Source organism: Xiphophorus maculatus, chromosome 9, assembly GCF_002775205.1.
Source record: "Xiphophorus maculatus strain JP 163 A chromosome 9, X_maculatus-5.0-male, whole genome shotgun sequence".
Lineage (NCBI taxonomy): Eukaryota > Metazoa > Chordata > Actinopteri > Cyprinodontiformes > Poeciliidae > Xiphophorus > Xiphophorus maculatus.
Genome location: NC_036451.1, coordinates 20,356,751 through 20,375,247, shown reverse-complemented (window position 1 = coordinate 20,375,247; position 18,497 = coordinate 20,356,751). Strand labels below are relative to the sequence as shown.

Genomic DNA, 18,497 nt, shown 5'->3' with positions numbered 1-18,497 from the left:
CAAAATGAGAAAATATTCATAACAGTATAGCATTTTATTTTTTATTGCACCTGGAGGTTTTCTACGAGAAACAATGATTCAGTCATTCCTCTGCCATAACAGCAGCTTCGGGTGATGCAGTCCAAAAATATAAAACTGAGCTTCCTGTGATGAGACTCCTGGAGGCTGAATAATCACCAGCAAAGATAATAAAGCACTTTATGATGCTATAAAGAAAAGTCGATTCCAAACAGCTTTTGTTTGCCTTTCTGACTATCTTTAGTACGTTAAGTGAAAATCCTGATGGTTCATTAGCTTTACAAACATAACAGTTTGATTGACTTTTACATCTCTAAATGAACACTTTCATTCAAAATGTCACTGAGCAAAGATAACGGCTACTTTCCATCAGAAGACCAGAAATGTTTGGGGGTTTTTCTATCGTTGAACACCAAAGTCATTTTGTGCAAAATAGATTAAAATTCAAAGTGTTTTGAAAATAGTACAAATGTATAAAATGTAACACTCCTCAATACATGATCTTTCATGATAAAGTACTCAATTATGCCCACAGAGAGTCTGTGAGTGTATTGGCTGCTGCAGGTCCCTCTCTCTATGTAACTGCGCTCCGTTACAAATGTGAGTAAAACTTTACTGATATTATGCTAATGTTAAAAAAACACTATTTTGTAATTGTGCTGTTTCCATTAAAATTACATCTCAATAGGTTTGCTAAGGAAATAAGTCATTAAAAATCATACAGCGCCATCATTCCCCTACCACTTCCTGTCGTCTTCATTTTTCCAGAAATAGTAACATCCGGTTGTTGACCACATGACTCTTGTGACGTGAAAAAGGTGTTTTCATTGCAGCTTTTGCCAAATACGCTCCGAGGTTTACCAGAAATCGTGTGCCATTACATGCTATTACAGAATATTAGCGATCAGGAATGGACCAATTCTTAAGTATTAGTTCTTTTGGAGTTTACTGAAATTAACTAAAGTTATCAAGATTTAAAAAGTTGTGGTACCAAAGCTGCTTAAATTTTCACTCCTCTGGTTTTTACAGGCTAAAGGCCTTTTAATGAGATGCCACAGAAAGTGCAGGAGTGACTGAAGTCTATCCTGGCTGTATGGAGCAAAGCTACGCCCCTAACCCTAATGTTGTCATGGGCTGCTGGTTAGCTGGCTGAAGGGAGGCAACTCAACTTTCCTCTTGCTTACAGCAAAGTCCAATTTGTGTGTTTTGGAAATAATTCAGTGCCAAAAACACAAAAACATTCAATATTTGTGGTTGATAAGATTACAGTAGTCAGCATGTTGTATTGTCTTAACAGAAAGACAAATCTGGCTTTAAATTGTTTTAAAATGAGTTCAAAGTTTTGTGAATATACTTTGGTAATGATATTTTTACTCACGGTAATCAGACTATAAGAATCTCACCGACACTCGATTAACATGTTTGCATAAAAGCATAATTCCACAGTATAATCGGTCACTACTTTCTACACTCTACTTTTCAAGGGGATACAGAAAGTCTTTTCTCTCTCTCACCACACAGTGGTGTGTAAATCCATTTCATCATACTCTATGATTGAACCTGGTGTCCCTAAAGGGCACATTGTTACAAATCCCATTCATTTAATAGGGGGCTGCCAAGTGCACCGGATTAGATTCAGCAAGAGTGTTTGATATGAACAAATTGAGGAATTACACCATTACACCATTAGAAGAAAGAATAAGAGAAACTTGCTGAGGAGCAGCAGAGCGAACAATGGCAGATTAAGCCGTGGATAGATTTACAGGGAGGTGACTGGTGAGGTTCGACGAGTCCAGAGGACATTTACAGTTCGACAGGAATTGACCGCGCCGTGTTGTAGCACGCTGGAGTTCAGGAAGCTATCAAAACATTATGCCAGGGGCTGCCTCACCAATGACCAGAGGAGTAATACAAGGAAAAGTCAGGGATAAGAGAAGCATGGGAGATAAAAAAGGAAAATAAGTAGGAGATAGGGAGAGAAAAAGAGGGTTAGTGGGAATAAAGATGGGAGCGACGGGGAGAAAGACAGTAGAAAAATCAATAGACTTCTATATGCAGTGTTGAGAACATGCCCTCGCTCTGCTCCAGACAGCCTATCCAAGGTCCCCAACAGACAGACTGAGCATCCATCCACAGACCCAATCTGACAATTTGCCACCACAGGCTGTCCCTGTCACATGCACACACAAGCACACCCCCACACACTCATCGTACAGGCTCTTCTCCTCCAAATCTAGCGCTCTAATTTGGTTGTGGGCTGGGTGCCGTGTTATTGATGTTGCCAGGGGTCTGATCCATCTTTAGTCTGGGACAAGGCTTTAGTCAAGATGACAATAACTCAGAGGCATCCTGTTCCCTGCTTGCCAGAGCATCAGACTGGCATCAGTAATTTAGAAGCTGGATAGATAGCCAATAATACTATATGCCCAGCGTTGCTTCATCACCCAAGAGGGGCTGGATGTCAGTGTTGCCTAGCCTCCTTGCTGTAAATTTCCATTATAGCTTGAATGTTTTGGACTGGAAATCAATTCTGTAATTTTTACTAAATGTTACAAAACTTTGTGAAATCTCGGGTTGGGAGTTGCACAGTATGAAAGAAAGAGTTATTACAAAAGAAATATAAAATGAAACGTGTGTACTGCCTTGCAGGGTATGAAATGAGGGATTAAGACATTTTCTGAGTGTGTTTCTGTGTTTGTTTTTAATGGTGTGACACAAAAGATAAATTATTGAATTTTTTTCCAGCGTGAACTTGCCTCGCTTGTGCTTCTTTGCTTAGATTTAGCTGGATAATGTGTGTATGCGTGTGTGTGACCTGCTTTGTGTTGTTTTTAGCTGGAGGCTACCACATTGGGGAATTGCAAAAAGTGAATGTGGAGTTATGTAGTCCAGTGTCTTACCAAAAACAATATACTATATAAACAGAGCACAGAGGGGCCTGAGCCTGGTCTGATAAAAATGAATGACACGTGAAACAGAAAAAAGAAATGTGGGAAAAAAAACAAGGCAAAGACAGAGAGAAGCAATATAGTCTCTGTAGTTGTGTGTTAGTGTAATCTCTGATCATTGATTAAAAAGATGTATGTACTCATACAGACAGCATTGACGACATGCTTTCTCATTTCTTCTTCTCCAAGAGCTGTCTGTCCTCCTTCCCTTTCCCTCTTCTGTCTCCATCCCCATGTATGAATGGCTGCTGTGACTTCAGCTGCACCAAAAAGCAACAGCTACAAACGACACCAGCTAGGTACTGTGCTTCTTATTCCCTGCCAACTGCAAGGCCAGTCGCACCAATGAAATATGAGCTGGATGGAGAAAAACATTCTCTTGTCCTGACTGATTTCATTAAATGTTGTTATGCAACCCGCAGGAGAAGGACATGGCAACAATTTTATGTAATAAATGACAGAAAATGACCTTCAGACACGTAGCTACGTGAATCAGTTTTTGGTCTGCGAACAAATCAATCTGACATATTTACACATTCACCAAATTAAATGGCTGCATAATGGGTCACTGTCAGGCTAGACAGCAAGCACACAGAATATATTAGGTGCACGAACTCAGTCTGGAGCAAACAGTGTTTGGTCTTTTGTTATTTGCTCTGCTGTGATCTATTGAGACCATGATCTAATCAGAATATTCCCTTGTTGCTCTTATTATATGGATTCAGGTGAGTCCCCTGCTTCAAACCACACAGTAAACATGAACACAATTCTCAACAAAGGCAATTGCTTTGGGGAAGAAAAAAAAATACAATAACGTGCAGTACTCTGGTCTTTGTAGATAAAACATAGACATAAATGACTTATTAATCCCAGCAAATTACCTTCTCTGTGGAAGATCCAGTTATGCAAAAACAATAAAGCAACGTTTTAAAACAACAAACACAGTAATAGATTAGTAAAACATACTTCCCTGTAAAACATCACAATGAAAACTTTTTTTTTGACATATCATTACTGAAGTATTTTCACAATTGATCACTTCACAACCACAAAACACATCAAATTTTTATGTTATGTACCAATACACAGAAACATGAATCAGAATTTGAGGTAAGCTGATCAGCAAACGGTGTCGGTACAGCTCATCACCATCACGGAGACAAGAAGACAGCAGACAAGTTAGGAGAAAGTTTGAATCAAGTCTTGGTTGTAAAACAACAACAGTTGAAGCTCTTACTAAAGACTGTTCAACATATCTTTAAAGACCTTTTGACAACGCAACTAATAGTTATGAACTTCAGCATTTCATAAGAAGAAAGCCACTGTTGAAAGAAAGTCTTAAAAAGTCCTGTTTGCAAACCACCTAGAAACAAAACAAATGTGGAAGAGTATGGAGATAATGTGCTCCATACGGTATTAGTTTAAGAAAACATGGATGGAGCTAAAAATAGAGAAATCCAAGAAAGAAATATTTTAGAGGGTGGAAAAGACATGAAACTGGAGAGGAGGTTCACTTTTCATCACAACAATCCTAAATATAAAACTGGAACTACAAGAAAATGAATTAGATCAACGTATATGACACACGCTAGAATGACCCAGTCAAAGTTCAGACCTTTTTGTTTTCATTTCATAATTGGGTGTTTCTCTATGTGTGCTGCACTCTTGGGTTTCAAGAACCCCCAGTTCGTTAAGTCAAATAAAAGTGTTAAAAAGTTATTTCCCATTTTATTTGGTTGCTTTATTTAGTCTGTAATCTTGTTTTTCACTTATTTCCTGGTTGTTATAGCTTCAAAGATGAGCTTAATGCTTTGAAAACTGCTTTTATCCAGTGTTCATTGAAAAAAGTTAATTCTGATTGGAATATACCGTAATCAGATTTTCAAGAGGAAAATCTTCATAAAAATATCTTGGAGAAAAAAATTTAATTAATAAAAAAAGAGAGGTTCTTTAAAAATCACATTATATAACATTTGAGCCTGCACATGTTTATTATAATTTAGACAAGAAGGGACTAAGTGGCTATAGAAAGCAATGTTTGTTCATTTACTTTGCCACAGTAGCAAGTCCAATTAAAGAAATAAAAGAGAGAAAATCAATTCAAGCGCACAGAGACAAAAAAAAACCCCAGAATATTCCCGTCATGGTGCACAATGAATGCGTGAGAAAAAAAGTTGAGGCCAGCACCCAAAACTGGAACAGAGTAAACGCGAGCAAACTGGAAAATGAGAAGAGACCGCAGTCAATTACAAGTCCCATCTTGTAGTTTGTGTCTGCATTGATTTGTCGGGCACTAGGTTCTCCGTCGCTCCCCAGTTCATCTAATTGCACTCACTCTGACCCACTAATTACTTGCCTAAGACCTAGTTGGTCTCACCTCGCTGCAGTGCCTCGCTGTCTGCAGCTGTCTCTGTAATAGCGTGGGAGTGAGAGAAAGGAAAAGAAAAAGAAAGAAAAGGCTAAAAAAAAAAAAACTAAAAAAACTGAGAACCAGGGTGGAATAAAAATCCATTTTAGACAAGGAAGCAGAGGGGACTGGCAAAATGAAACAACAGGAAACACAGGGGAGGAAACACGGGAGTGGATGTTTTAAATTTGAGACATTTGATAGAGACTCTGAAGTCAGATGGTGTCCGTGCAACAATGATAACATCCTGCTGGCGCTTTAATCCTTTGCTTCTCATCAAGTCCCCTACAGACAGTGCCTTCCAGATATCTTCTGTTATTACTTTTTTGCCACAGTTAGATGTTAGACACCTAATTAAAATACATTTTAATATCAAACAAAATTATGGTTTTATTTATTAAGAGGGGGAAAAAAGTTACCCTAAACAACCTGTAGTTTTCACAATGGAACTTTTTCCATGGATTCAATTTTTGCCTCGTTCTCGTTTTTGAATATTGAACACAAGTCAGACCCACCGTGTTTTAAATGATGTTCTGCGTTCTTTGTGGATTACAAAATTGTGTATGACTGTGCATGTATTGTTTGCAGTTATTCTATGATGACCACAAGACTAAAACCTCTAAAATCTTGATTGGTGGGCAATGGCTTCTACCACCAAACTGCCTCCATATCAAAAGTTATGCTAGTTCTTGCTTTGTACCAGTTCTTCATATTCTAGCTCTGAAAAACTGGTTATTTTTCAGAAAGAAAAGCAACAGACAAGCAACCAATCAAAACCTTGTGAACTCCAGGTGTAAGACTGTAACACACACACACACGCCTGCACACAGACACACACACCCTGCTTTTTCCATTAATAAGACAGCAGATTAGGATAAGAAAAAGGTACAACCTGACATTTCATGTCCTCCCACTGTTTATTTTTACACCACCTGTCATGGAGGTCAATGTGCCACATAGAGATGCACTAACAGCTGAAATTTTTCTCTGAATCTATAAATCTCATTTGTGACTCAAGGTCCTGGACAGGGGCATGGTGTGTTGCTTTTAGAGACCTTCTAAAACCTTAAAAAAGGAAGGGCTTTTAGAAACCTTTCTTCATGTGTTAGAAAAGGTTTTATACAAAAGCTGTTTATGCATAATTGAGCGCAATCAGATCAATGTCAACCACAAAATGTGATTTAACGAGGGGCAATTGTTCACAATTGGAGAACATTTAAGAGTGACACAAACTCAAAAAATAGATTAATTCAGTCAGAGGTAAAACATGTTTCCAGAGAAAAGCACTTAAGAAAACTCCTATTTATAAGCAAAATCACTGATAGATGTGACATTATCAATGCGTTCATTTTCTGGTAATATAAAAAGGAACTTACCTGATGGAATGAGGCCGAAAGCCCAGTCAGGTACGAGACTGCCAAACGGGTTGCTAGCATCCTTGTCCTCTGTAGCCTCTGTGGTTTTGTGTTCCTCTGGTTTTGACTCTGTGGAAGGTGTCCGGACACTTCCCACAACAAAAGATTCAGTGACTGCAGATCTGGATTCCATTTCTGTCAGGCCAATTTCAGAGTTTATGGCTTTGGTGCTCAATTGAACGACTCCAGTTTGAGCTCCTTCAGTAGGCAACAGAGTCACAGAGAGAAGGTTTTGCTGGTCCGGTACACTAATGTTCTGCTTTTCCTGAACCCATGAAATGGAAATAGATGCTTCCTCTGTAGAAGAGGTGTCTGAAGTATTTTCTGAGATAAGGACTGTGGTGGCAGGATATGTTCTGAGTGGCTCTGTGGCCAAAGGCTCCACTGTGGTCACCTCAGAAGATGTCAGTACCTCCAGCAGAGCTGCAGGTGTGGAAGCCATCCCCATATCTTTACTCTCATCTTGTGTTTGCAAAGAAGACGGCAGAGAGAGCATCTCAGTTGGTCTGTGGACATACAGTATCTCTCCCTTTGCCTCCTCAGCTGTGTCTGACTCCATGGCACCCTGAGGAGAGGTGGTGGGTTGATTAACCAGCAGCCACTGAGACAGAGTAGTGTGTTCTCCCACTGTCACAAAACTGCTTGGTTTGGGTGAAACTTTGTATGTGGGACTTAATTTGACACCAATGCTGGACAGTGTGTTGACTTTCACTTCAAAGCCAGCCGGAAAGCTGCTTCCATTTCCACTTCCCTCCACGTCTTTCTCTTCTCCTGATACAGCTCTGCCTTTGTCAGTCAAAGCACCTTCTAGATCCTGATCTTTGCCTTCACCTGAGTAGTTCTCCAGGTTCTCCTGATGAAGGGAGTCAGGCAGCGTCATCAACTCCAGAGGTCCTGCTTTAGATTCTTTTGGCTCCCAAGATTCTTGCTCATCCAGGTAGGCCACATTTTCAGGACGACCTCGTTTGGGACCATTTTCTGACTTAATTGGCCAATGGAAGTGAGCATTGGAGACGGAAGCAAGGAAATGGCCTTGCTTGGAACCCTGAAGGCCAGATTTGTTGACATGTTTGTAAGGTGAGGAATTCTCAATGGGATCAGAAGGAAGAAATTCTGAAAGAAAGAAACAGACATGGAGAAGTGATTAATATGATTTGAACACTTGGGGTGGTGAGGATCTAAATCTATGGATTTGTAATTGCCAATAAAAACAGATCACAGTTTTACAATGATTAGGAAAAGGTGACCACATCTTAGCACCAGCTTGGCTTTATTGAGGCGAGCTATTCTCAGGTTAATGGTAACCCAATGCAACTTCTTCAATGGTATTTATATATTCAGTTTTTTTTTCTTTAACTAAACTGCCTTTTTAAAATTATAGAAATATAATTTAATGGAGTCTGACTAATACCAAATGAAACAGATTTCTTTACAGATATTTTCTGACAATTTTGCACAGTTTTGCTATCCTTGGTTTCCTTTTCAACACCTCACCATAACTTATTCAAGATGTTTTTTTATAAAAATGTTCTGTATTTACTCATTTATTTTAATGTCATTTCTGTGGTCCCCAGCAGGAGACTAAAGGAATTTTTCTTTGACATTTTTTTCACATTGAATATAAAAATATTTGAAATCGAAACTAGTGTTCATCTGTAGACAAAAGTATAACTGTGAAAGTGGGTAAAGTGTAGCAAAACGACTTAAAATAGACCACTAAAGAGAGGAGATACGCTTCAAAGTGACAGAAAGGGATGGTGGAACAGGTGACTGATCACAAAGTTTCGTTTGAACAACCTACTGTTGTTGACAACGAGGTTTGCTAACAGCAAATAAACAAAAATTAACACTAGAATGCAGAAAAGTAAAGAAAAATATGCAGCAAATGCACACACATCAAATGAGAGCCTATACCTGAACGTAATTTCATCTACTACTCTCAGTCCCTGAGGAGTGTTTTACTCCAAACAGCCTCTTGCTGATATACAGTTACCTGCAGCGGTGGAGGCCATACGGAAACAAACAGGAGCGTTTGCAACACAATAGTCAAATAATTAGCTCTGCAACCAGCTCCATCTGGGGTCATTTTATTTAGATTAAGTGGTCCACTGTACCTCATCAGCTTACAAGCTTTAAACCTGACTCTGTCAACACGATCAATAATTCATTCTGCCTGCATGAGTGAGTCATGGCTGGTATGAGGTGGCTTTTTTTAGGGCAGTGCTGCAGCTGCATCTGTGAGGGGCCGGTGCATGCAGCATTCATCTTCGCTCAGCTCCGTCTCCGGCTTGCTTAACATGTCCTAAAAGTGCAGCGGCACAACAAATTACAGCACGAGCCAGAACATACACAAAGATGTCCATGCATAAAACATTAAACTGAACGTAAATTATTCAGAAGGTGCTCCGTTGCCTTATGCCTAAGTGAGGTTTATGAGTTGCGGGTTCATTACCATAAGAGCCTTGTAGCCAGACATAATTGTCCTATTAATAATCCAAATAGGTAGTTACATAGTTTTACTTTGCACGCTGATGGAAGTGGGAATAATTAAACACATTAATCTGGTTTGATCATCTACGTAATGACCCATGTAACAAATAAAATGTGACGATTAGGTGTAGGTTTGGATGATTTCATGGCAGCGTTTAGAGCACCGGTTAAGTTCATCTGTGCTGCTGTAAATCTGTCGGCAGCAGACTGAGAAGAAAGGAAAAATCAACCCGAAGCAGAAACGCTGCAAAACAAACTTATAATAAGCCCCTTTCAGACTGTAATTGCGTGCTTCCAACTGTAAGTGCCTCTGCCTCGGCTGCGTTCACTCCACTTCACCGGGGTAAGCGGGCTGCAAGAATCTCCTGGGTCAGGCAGACATGATATTAAATTGTGAGAGCGGAGCCCGACAAAGGGAAGAAGGGAAGGGGAGCTGGAAACAACGTACCATCTACAGATACGGCGTCTAATAAAATCCACCGAGGACTTATTGCAGGGATCTATGAACCATGTCAGGAGCATCTACATTACATTTTTCAATGGAACCAGTTCAGGCTCAGGGGTGATTTGGTTGATGTGAGACGTGTTGTGTATGTGTGTGTGTTTTTGTTGTTGTTTTTTTAAAGGGAAAACGTGGAATTAATAGAATCAAAGAATTGTTTGATAGTTAAAAAAAAAACAATACTTACAGACTGAAAAAAATTGTTTGTTAGCCTGCAAGATATACTCTTTCAATTTAAGGGCGCCAAGCATGCCTAAATGGAGAATATGTTGAATTAAAAGTAATTTCCAAATCTGCTTTTTGAATAATAAGTCTAGTTTATGACAAAAGAGAGAATTTACCACAAGCTGCTTTCCCTTCATTGTGAATTCATCTGGTTGTCAAGCTGTCCAAATATAATCAGTGGCTAGTTTCTAGAAAGTCATCCTGACCTAGACCTTGTCAATTGAACGTCTCCAGAGGGAGATAGTCATGTGATTGTGCAAATCTGCAAAGTGCTTTTCAAATGAGTGACATTGTGTATTTTCCAGGCACATAGTGGCATTTTATAACATAGTCAAGTAACTTTTTTTTTTTTTAGAAAAATGCAATATATAGCAAACATAACTTAAAAGAAACTTAACTGGCAATCTGACATCTCAAGTTTCAAGGATTTGTTTTCCAAATATGCATGAAAGAATCAGAGAAACACTCCATGTATGTTTTTTTGATGAGAAAATAACATTGTAACATGATATAAACCTAAAAAAGTTGATTTTACAAAATTCTGCCCCTTTAACAGGCAGGAGGGACAAGTGGAGATCGAATCGTCTCCCATTTCCTACCATGATTCCATTGAACGTGTTGAAAATTTGAGCTTCTACCATCGGGTAAAAGATTCAGCTAAAAAGCATAGACCACTGGATAGTAATTATATTTTGTTCAATCTGTCGTTTTCATTTATATTGTTTTCAGTTTTGACGTATTTTTTTATACTGCTATTGTAGCAACAATGAAAAGTGTATTTGATTTTTTTTTCTGCTATGAAAATGCATTTATTTATTTGGCTGGAATGATTCCACTCAGTTTTTTTATGCAGTTTTTAATGTTGCAGCAAATCAAATATCAACAATACCTATTTTGTGCCAGTAGTTGGCAACAACCTCAACGCTGTAGCGATGAAGGTTTTACCAGAATGCATTGCATCCATGGCAAAGCAAAGCAAAGCAAAGCGTTCTACTTAATCAAAAACTCAACATGTCACTTTTAATTGCAAAGGACCGCTGTGATCCAGCAGACATCCTGCAGTGTGCTGTGGCAGAGTTAGCTCAACCCTCTGATGAGTCCATAGGAAGGAACCTAAGCTTGGCAGTTTCCCATCACAGCAGCTTCAGAGAGAGAGAGAGAGAAAAGAAAAAACTCTTCACCTCACCGTCTTTTCTCCATCTTTCTCGTTTCCTCCGATTCCTTGCTGCGGTCTTGTTTGTTCCCCACCCTCTACTGTGATCATTAGCGTCTACCTTCAGAGGAGCCGGGCCCTTAATTGGCTGAGACGTAGATGGAGATTGGAGTGAGCAGAGGCACAGGCCTGCCTCCGCGTTAATTGGATAAGGCTGTAAATAATGCATGGCGACTAAAGCTTGAGTTTTCGTTAATACCTTGATATGGAGTTGCCAGGGGATTTCAGGTAACACAACGGTGAGTATTAATATTAATAAAGCCAGGAACTGTAAGGTGAGAAAAGCAGAGCACTTATTGAATAATTCTTCTAGCTATCTGCGTGAGAGTGTTTGCCTTACTCTCTGTCCTCTCCTTTTGTCATGGCTATTAGAAGCAAAGCTGCCTCCCTTTGCCATGAGCTGTGCTACACCTTCCTCTACAGCTTTTGTGTGTCTCCCCAGTCTATTATTATTATTACGGCAGATGTATTGCTTGGTTAGTTTTCGGTGCAGGAATCTTCTAGCTTGTACGACGAAGTAATAATACCTCTTAATCGTCTTTTTAACCTAAAATTTCATTAGATTTTTTTTCTCAGGTTTGGGTTATAAATTATGCATGATTTAGATTTCTTTTATGATCAGAAATAATGTGTGGTATGCATATTTATTCACCCCCCTTCACTGTAGTCCTCATAAATGAAAGCCAGTGCAACCAGGTGTCTCTGGGAGCCATCTGAACAGTAAACAGAATCCATTTGTCTGTAATTTAATCCCAGATTAACTGCAGCTATTTGCTGACATCCTCATCAAGTTTGTTAGAAAACATTATGGAACAAGCAGAGTCATGAAGACCAAGGAACATGGCGGACATGCCAGAAGAAAAGTTAAAGCAGGATTAGGATTTAGAGCAACATCTAAAGCTTGGAGGCCCTGTTTTTCTTCTTATCTTTGAAATGAAAAGAGTGTGGCACAACCTACCAAGACATGGTAGGTTGTGCCATTTAGACTTATGGGCCAGAAAAGGAAAACATTAATCAGAGACTCATGGAGCTGCAAATATCCTTTGCTATGGTGGGATAAATCTGTTTGAAACACTCCACAATGCGACGTTTAGGGAATTAAAATTGTTTGTTTTTTTTAATTATTGAAAGGAGATAATCAGAAATCTGCTCTGCAAAGTCATGTTGTGGATGTCTAGGTGATGGTCGGAAGAAGCAAAAGATGTAACTTTTTGACTTGTGTGCAAAAGGCTATATGCGGTAGAAACCTAAGACTCTGAAAAGACCTCACTCATAAAACATGTGGTAGACGGCAACATGCTGTGAGGACGCCTTTCTTCTGCAAGGACAGGGAACCTGGTGAGGGTTTATAGGAAGATGAATGGAGCTTAATGCAGAGCAATTCTGGAAGAAAGCCTATTAAACACTGGGAGAAAAAAAAAACACTCAGACAAGGTTTCACCTTCCAGCAGGACAACCCTTTACCTTGAGAATTTGTGGCATGATTTGAACCTTAATGATCCCAGACGTCCTTCATTCAGTCTGGTTGACTTTAAGCAATTTTGCAAGAAGAATGGGCAATAATTTCAGTCTCAACAAGAGAAAAGCTGATAGAGAAACACCCTAAGAAACTTGCAGTTTGCCCCACATTGACTCATTGAATAGATATCCAATCCACACTATTCAGGAAATTGGAAAAACCCTGCATACTTTATCCCTCCCACATTAACTCTATGTAAAGTCGCAGTATAAAATTAGGGTTTTTAAAGCATATCAGCTGAAAATAAACTGTTGACCTTTACTAGCCACACATTCCTCAAAGAAGGCCTTCTTGTGTTTTTGGTTAACAAAGACCAAAATTCTATTTTGTTTTCTTTTCATTTAATTTATTCACCACATTTAATCTTTTAAGCCTGATGCATCTTTGACTCATAGGAATAAGCTTCAAGTTTGGATGCAGGTCGGCTTTGTTTTGAACGAGAGGAATTCAAGCTCGCCAGGCTTGCACGGCAAACAAAGCACCGCCGATAGGTTTCTATACAGTACATGACGCCTCCCTTTTGTTTGTTTGCAATTACAGTTTAATTAAATTTCACGCGATGCCTCAAATTGCCCTGCGGAGGAATATATTACAGGATCCTCGAGGGGAAAGAATTGAAAGTGTAGCGCAGAGGCTGAGACTGTTTGAAAAGGGTGACATAACCAGATCCCGTATTTACCAGCAGCATTTAAATGCACCATGCCTCCATTCAAAGCCAAACAGTTTCTGTTCGGCTTGAATTCAAACGAAACAGCATTGCTTTTGGGGTTACAATAAGTTCATGTCGGACCTGTGAAAATCACAGATGAGGTCTTACCATTAAACGTGGATTGCAGGTTGTCATTGATCGAGCTGGTTCCTCCGTGAGCGCTGCTGGGCTTCTGCTCGGCATTTTGGATCGTAGGCACCAGGTTAATGAGAGGCATCAGCTCTTTTTCCTGCTCTGACAGCCCCTTTTCTGAATTCTGCAGTCCGCTTTTGGGAGCCCTGAGGGGGAAAGTGCCACTTCTGTGCTCCAGGATGGCATTGTCCATGCTGCCCTTGTTTCCACCGGGTTTAGGGATACTCAGATTTTTGCCAAACGCCTCTCCCTGCGTTTGATTCTCTGCAGCGCTTTCCTCAGGCAGTGTGGGTCCCCTCTCTGTCTTGTCAGTCCCTTTGCTCCCTGTCCAGAACTTAAAGGGCCTCATGAGAGTGTTAACAAATTCAGTGAGAAGACTGTAACTTGCCTGAGGCTGAGGGGTGGAAGAATCAACGGAGGACAACACTGGCGCGTCTGATCCAAGATAACTGCGATCCAGGTCCTCATGAGCTGAAACCCCACGCCTCTCTGCACTTTCGAGGTCCTGGAAGCCAGAAGTGATGTTGCTGCCAGCTCCATCAGAAGCGTCTATCGGGCCGATCGTGGATCCATTGTGTCTTTCATCCCACTTTTCCTCAGGCTTCAAGTCTATTAAATCATGCTCTTCGGATGTCTCGGACGACTCGTCGTTCTTACTAAACGAGGGGCTTACGGTTTTGTTTAAGGAAAACCAGTCAGCCCAGGTGGACGTTCGGGCGGAGGGGCCCCGTCTCTGGGCTTCAGTGACTAAAGATGAGGCCTCCAATGCTGGTCTCCGAGGCTGGAACGAAGCCTTCGCCTCAGAAGCCTGGATCGCTGCTGGCTGATGGGCTGCAACACACAACATTCACATTTCGCTTCACTTGCTTTATCTGCAGCTGCACAACACCTGTCATTATAATCAGTGCTGGAGTGAATGCAAAACATAAAAACGACACGTCTGCTTGAGGTTCTGATTTTTCAAAACAAGCTCCTGTCATTTTAAACTAACAAATATAAATAGGTCTTAATGAGATTCGTGTAAGTAAAAATTGTTATCAAACAAATCACATTACAATTTAACATCTCACTTTAGCAGGCATGATTTGTATTGAATATTAATGCAAATGTGCAGATGGATTCATCCATCATATGTTTGTTTTGACAGATTCTCAGGCGCTCTGTTTCCACGCCGCTCTTGCTCACTTAAAACGATTTGAGGTAATGCAAATGGTTCACTTTAGCGATGACACTTTGAAAGATGAAACTGGCATTTTTCTTCATCTATGGAAATGTCAGTCTCGAAAATGAAGCCGGTACATTTTATAGTCAGCGCAAGACGACAAACCAATACGAGGCCATAAAATTAGAAGCAATAAATCAGTGACCCAGCTGAAGTGCATTGGGATCAATGTGAAAATAAAACTGTAACTTGCAACTTTGTCACATCATGACCACAAACAGTGACTTTGGGCGGATTTTGACTTTCAGATTACATAAAGTAGCGCATATTTGAAAAGGTGATGGAAAAGAATACATGTTTTTTATTTTTGTTTTATTTTCACAAAAGTTAAAGGCGTGCCATTCATTTGTATTCAGCGCTGCTGAGTTAATGCTCTACATATTTTCTCTACGGTTACAGAAAGTCTCGTCTAGATTATCACATTTAGACACTTAAACGTTTGCCTATTCTTTTTTTGCAAAATAACTTTATCCCCATCAAATTGGATGGCAAAGCAAAGCGGAATATCATTTTTCAATTATTGCCAAGTATATTCTATTAAATTTAGGTCTGCACTTTGTCTGGTCCTTCTGTCATAATCTTAAGCTTTTTGCATCCTCTTATTAAGTCAGCAATGCCACGTGTTTAGCTTCATTCGCTTCCCCACACTGAAACATGAGGTTGTCATGTTTCAGTGTCTGGATGTTTGTTTAGTGTGAAGTGTTAGTCTACTCCTTGCAGCTCCTGAGATGATCAATGTTTTTTTTTTAATAACCTAACCTTTCATTCAATTTCAGTTAAAAATTTAGTAGTAAATATAGTAAATATTTAGGAGTAAAGTATTAAAAGTGTTTAAAAGAAAAAAACTAAATCACAATTATGTGCTAGAATGTTGCGTGTCACAACGTGACAAAAATGGGGACCAGCTCAGAAGATGTGGATAGTTTTTCTGTAAATTCTTCAACTTTCATCTGACTCGAGATGAAATGGCAACGTCAGCCAATAATCAATGTTCTTTGTTCTCGCCTCTTCCTCTTTTCATCTGTCTCTCAGCCTCCTCTGCACCCAACACACCAGCTCTCAAATCCACCAGGAGGAACACAAATGTCACAGGCTTCCTCCAAGTCCTTCATGTGTGACACACACACACACACACACTTAGTGCTAATTAAAAATCTAAATGGAAAGCAAGTCCCGAGACCTCGCAATTGTTGCTATGGCAATTACCCAAACAGTTTTACATTGACTTTATCAGACACCGGAGAGCTCTCGGTACCGCTGTAGCAGAAGGCGTCGAAGAGGGCGGTGGTGTCCGGGAAGCCGGTGCGGTTTGGGTTGTTGTAGACCGTCCGCACCCCGGGCTCGTCTCCGCCACAGTTCTTCCGTGGGACGTTGATGGGGTAACGGACGCTGCCGTCGGCCAGCCAACCGGGATCACACTGGTCAAGACCAGCCTGCCAAGCCAAGTAGAGCTGCCCGACGGTGGCCAGTTGGGCTCCCAGAGAGTGGCAGTGGGTGGAGGCGGCGGCCAGGCTCAGTTTCTCTGGCACCGTGGAGTAGAACACTTCACCTGGAGATGGAGACGTTTTTGACAGGCTTCATGGTTGATTTAGCTTAATAAATACATTTGAGTCTGTAGCTTTTTGTTGTTTTATGATGAAAAAGTAAATACTTTTAAAGCATGAAAGTAGCACCCTCGTTTCACATTTTTCAAAATCAAATATCTTTAAACAGGAAGAAAATTGCTTCAGTACAGTTAAAGCCAACAGTCAAGAAAATGCAATTTTGTGTTCAGCTCAACTCAGTAATCAAGACAAAGTGAAATGAAATGACGGGGAACCAATTAAAAAGGAAACTAACTGTTAGAAATAGTTGCCATTAGTGATGAAAATAAGCAAGAAAAAGAATGTTACGTATGCAGATATGAAATAATGCTCTGTAATGGACGAGGCAACCTGTCCAGGATGCAGCTTGCCTTTTGCCCTTTCACCTCTAGGTCTAAGCACCAGCCTCCAGCAGCCCGTCAAAATTCAGTAGATATAGGCAAATAGACGGATGCATATTTTTCACAATGTTCTACTGAGTCATTTATTGAAAAAAAGATAATTAATTGAATCAGTCAACCTTTGCCTCCTTAGCATCTCGGTGGCATTCTACATATAAATAAAGTGTAAATAGCTCTAGAAAACTCTGACCTTTCTCCATTACATTTGATGATACCTGCGGCTGGACCACCTCTTAATAAACGACCCAAATAAGCTCACCCACTGAGAAGGTCAGACTGTGGTTTTAAAAGCCTGCTGTTGTATTAGTTGTTCTCCGGAGTACAGAGGAGGTCATTAAAGTACAGCAAACATCTAATTTCAGCCTGGCAACCAAAATGAAATAAAATATCAAGGTGGATTATGTACTGGGTTATTATTTGGTCTGGAGATGCCTTTCAAAATTAGCATTGATGGCTGACTCAAGTCCGTACAGACTGTTTATGGATCAGAAACAGGTTGCAGATAAAGTACTCAGAATATTTTAAAACTCCAACAAACCTTTTTATCATACCGTTGTATGGTTTAAATTGCTTTTGGCAGAGAACAGGCTGGAGTGACCAGTTTTCTTTAGAGAGAAGTGAGAAAGGCAGTCGCCATTCTCCACCTGCTGTGATGCCCAGCCAGGCAAACTTGAGGGCTACTACTATTTTTTTTCCTCTTAGAATGCAAACAATATTTAAAGTCATGGAAAACAGTTCTGGTGGAAACATTAAAATAGCAGGACCAGCCAGTCTTATTAAACTAACACTGTTTTAAAAATACAGCAGATAAATTATAAGTGTCATAAGCCATTAGATGACTGTAGGCTGGTCACCTCAGCAGATTTAACCAGTTGATAACATGAATGCCTCATGATAAATAAGTAATTCTGTGCTTTTTTGTGCCAAACTTTTTGTGTGCAAATGTTGTGATCATTTCCCCTGAGATTTTTAAAAATACAAATATTTACAAAGTCTGAACTCCCGAAGCGTTCAGAGTCTAATATAAGAAAAAATAAGTGTAAATCGATCTGGCTTCTTATTATCTTCAGAGTTCATCACACTTAATAGACCCATTTAAAATTTATAATAAATCTGAAACTTTGTAAATACCTGTTGGAGAGAAAAAGAACCTTGTATTTACCGCAGCAAGTGTCGAGCTTCTGGGAATGCAAATGCAGTTTACAGTGACAGGAAGTTTTGTGCATTATGCAAAATTAATGAAGATGTTGAAAAAGGTTTGCTTTACATCTCACAGTAAGCAAAACTAAACCTCCAACGCTGGATTTTAGCAGCTAAAATGCTGTTTACACACAGCTGAGTTTGAATTCATTGAAGTCTGAACAGGTTTAAAGGAATTTCTTCACAGCTGGGTTTGAGCAGAACTATTTCACTGCGTGATTCTGGGGAAAAACAGAAAAAAAACCAGTTGAGAAGCTGCTGGTGGAGGAACAGGAAGAGGAAGGAGAATGGGAACGTAAGGCTAACCACAAACCAGAGAATAAGGAGACAAAACTAAACACCTGCAGCATCGGGATATATTTATTTTGGTGGAGTTTTCCCCTCTGGAATGAACATTACACAGGGGAGGAGTTTAAGCGGCAACCCAGGAAGAAAAATAGTATGCTCTAAGTGGTAGCTGTAACTTTTTAAATTTTTTTAACTGTAACTACTGTGTCGAAAGGGAAATAATGA

The 18,497-nt window shown here is 39.9% G+C and overlaps 1 protein-coding gene across 1 annotated transcript in view; it reads right to left on the bottom strand.

Moving 5' to 3' along the window:
- The window catches only part of ncan (neurocan), a 178,118-nt gene that overhangs the window by 91,629 nt on the left and 67,992 nt on the right, over positions 1 to 18,497 (bottom strand). The window contains exons 7-9 of the mRNA XM_005795699.2: positions 16,056 to 16,349; positions 13,555 to 14,409; positions 6,750 to 7,901 (exon numbers count right to left, since the gene is read on the bottom strand). Coding sequence (XP_005795756.1) covers positions 6,750 to 7,901; positions 13,555 to 14,409; positions 16,056 to 16,349 — 2,301 coding nt within the window. The remainder of the gene's footprint in view (positions 1 to 6,749; positions 7,902 to 13,554; positions 14,410 to 16,055; positions 16,350 to 18,497) is intronic.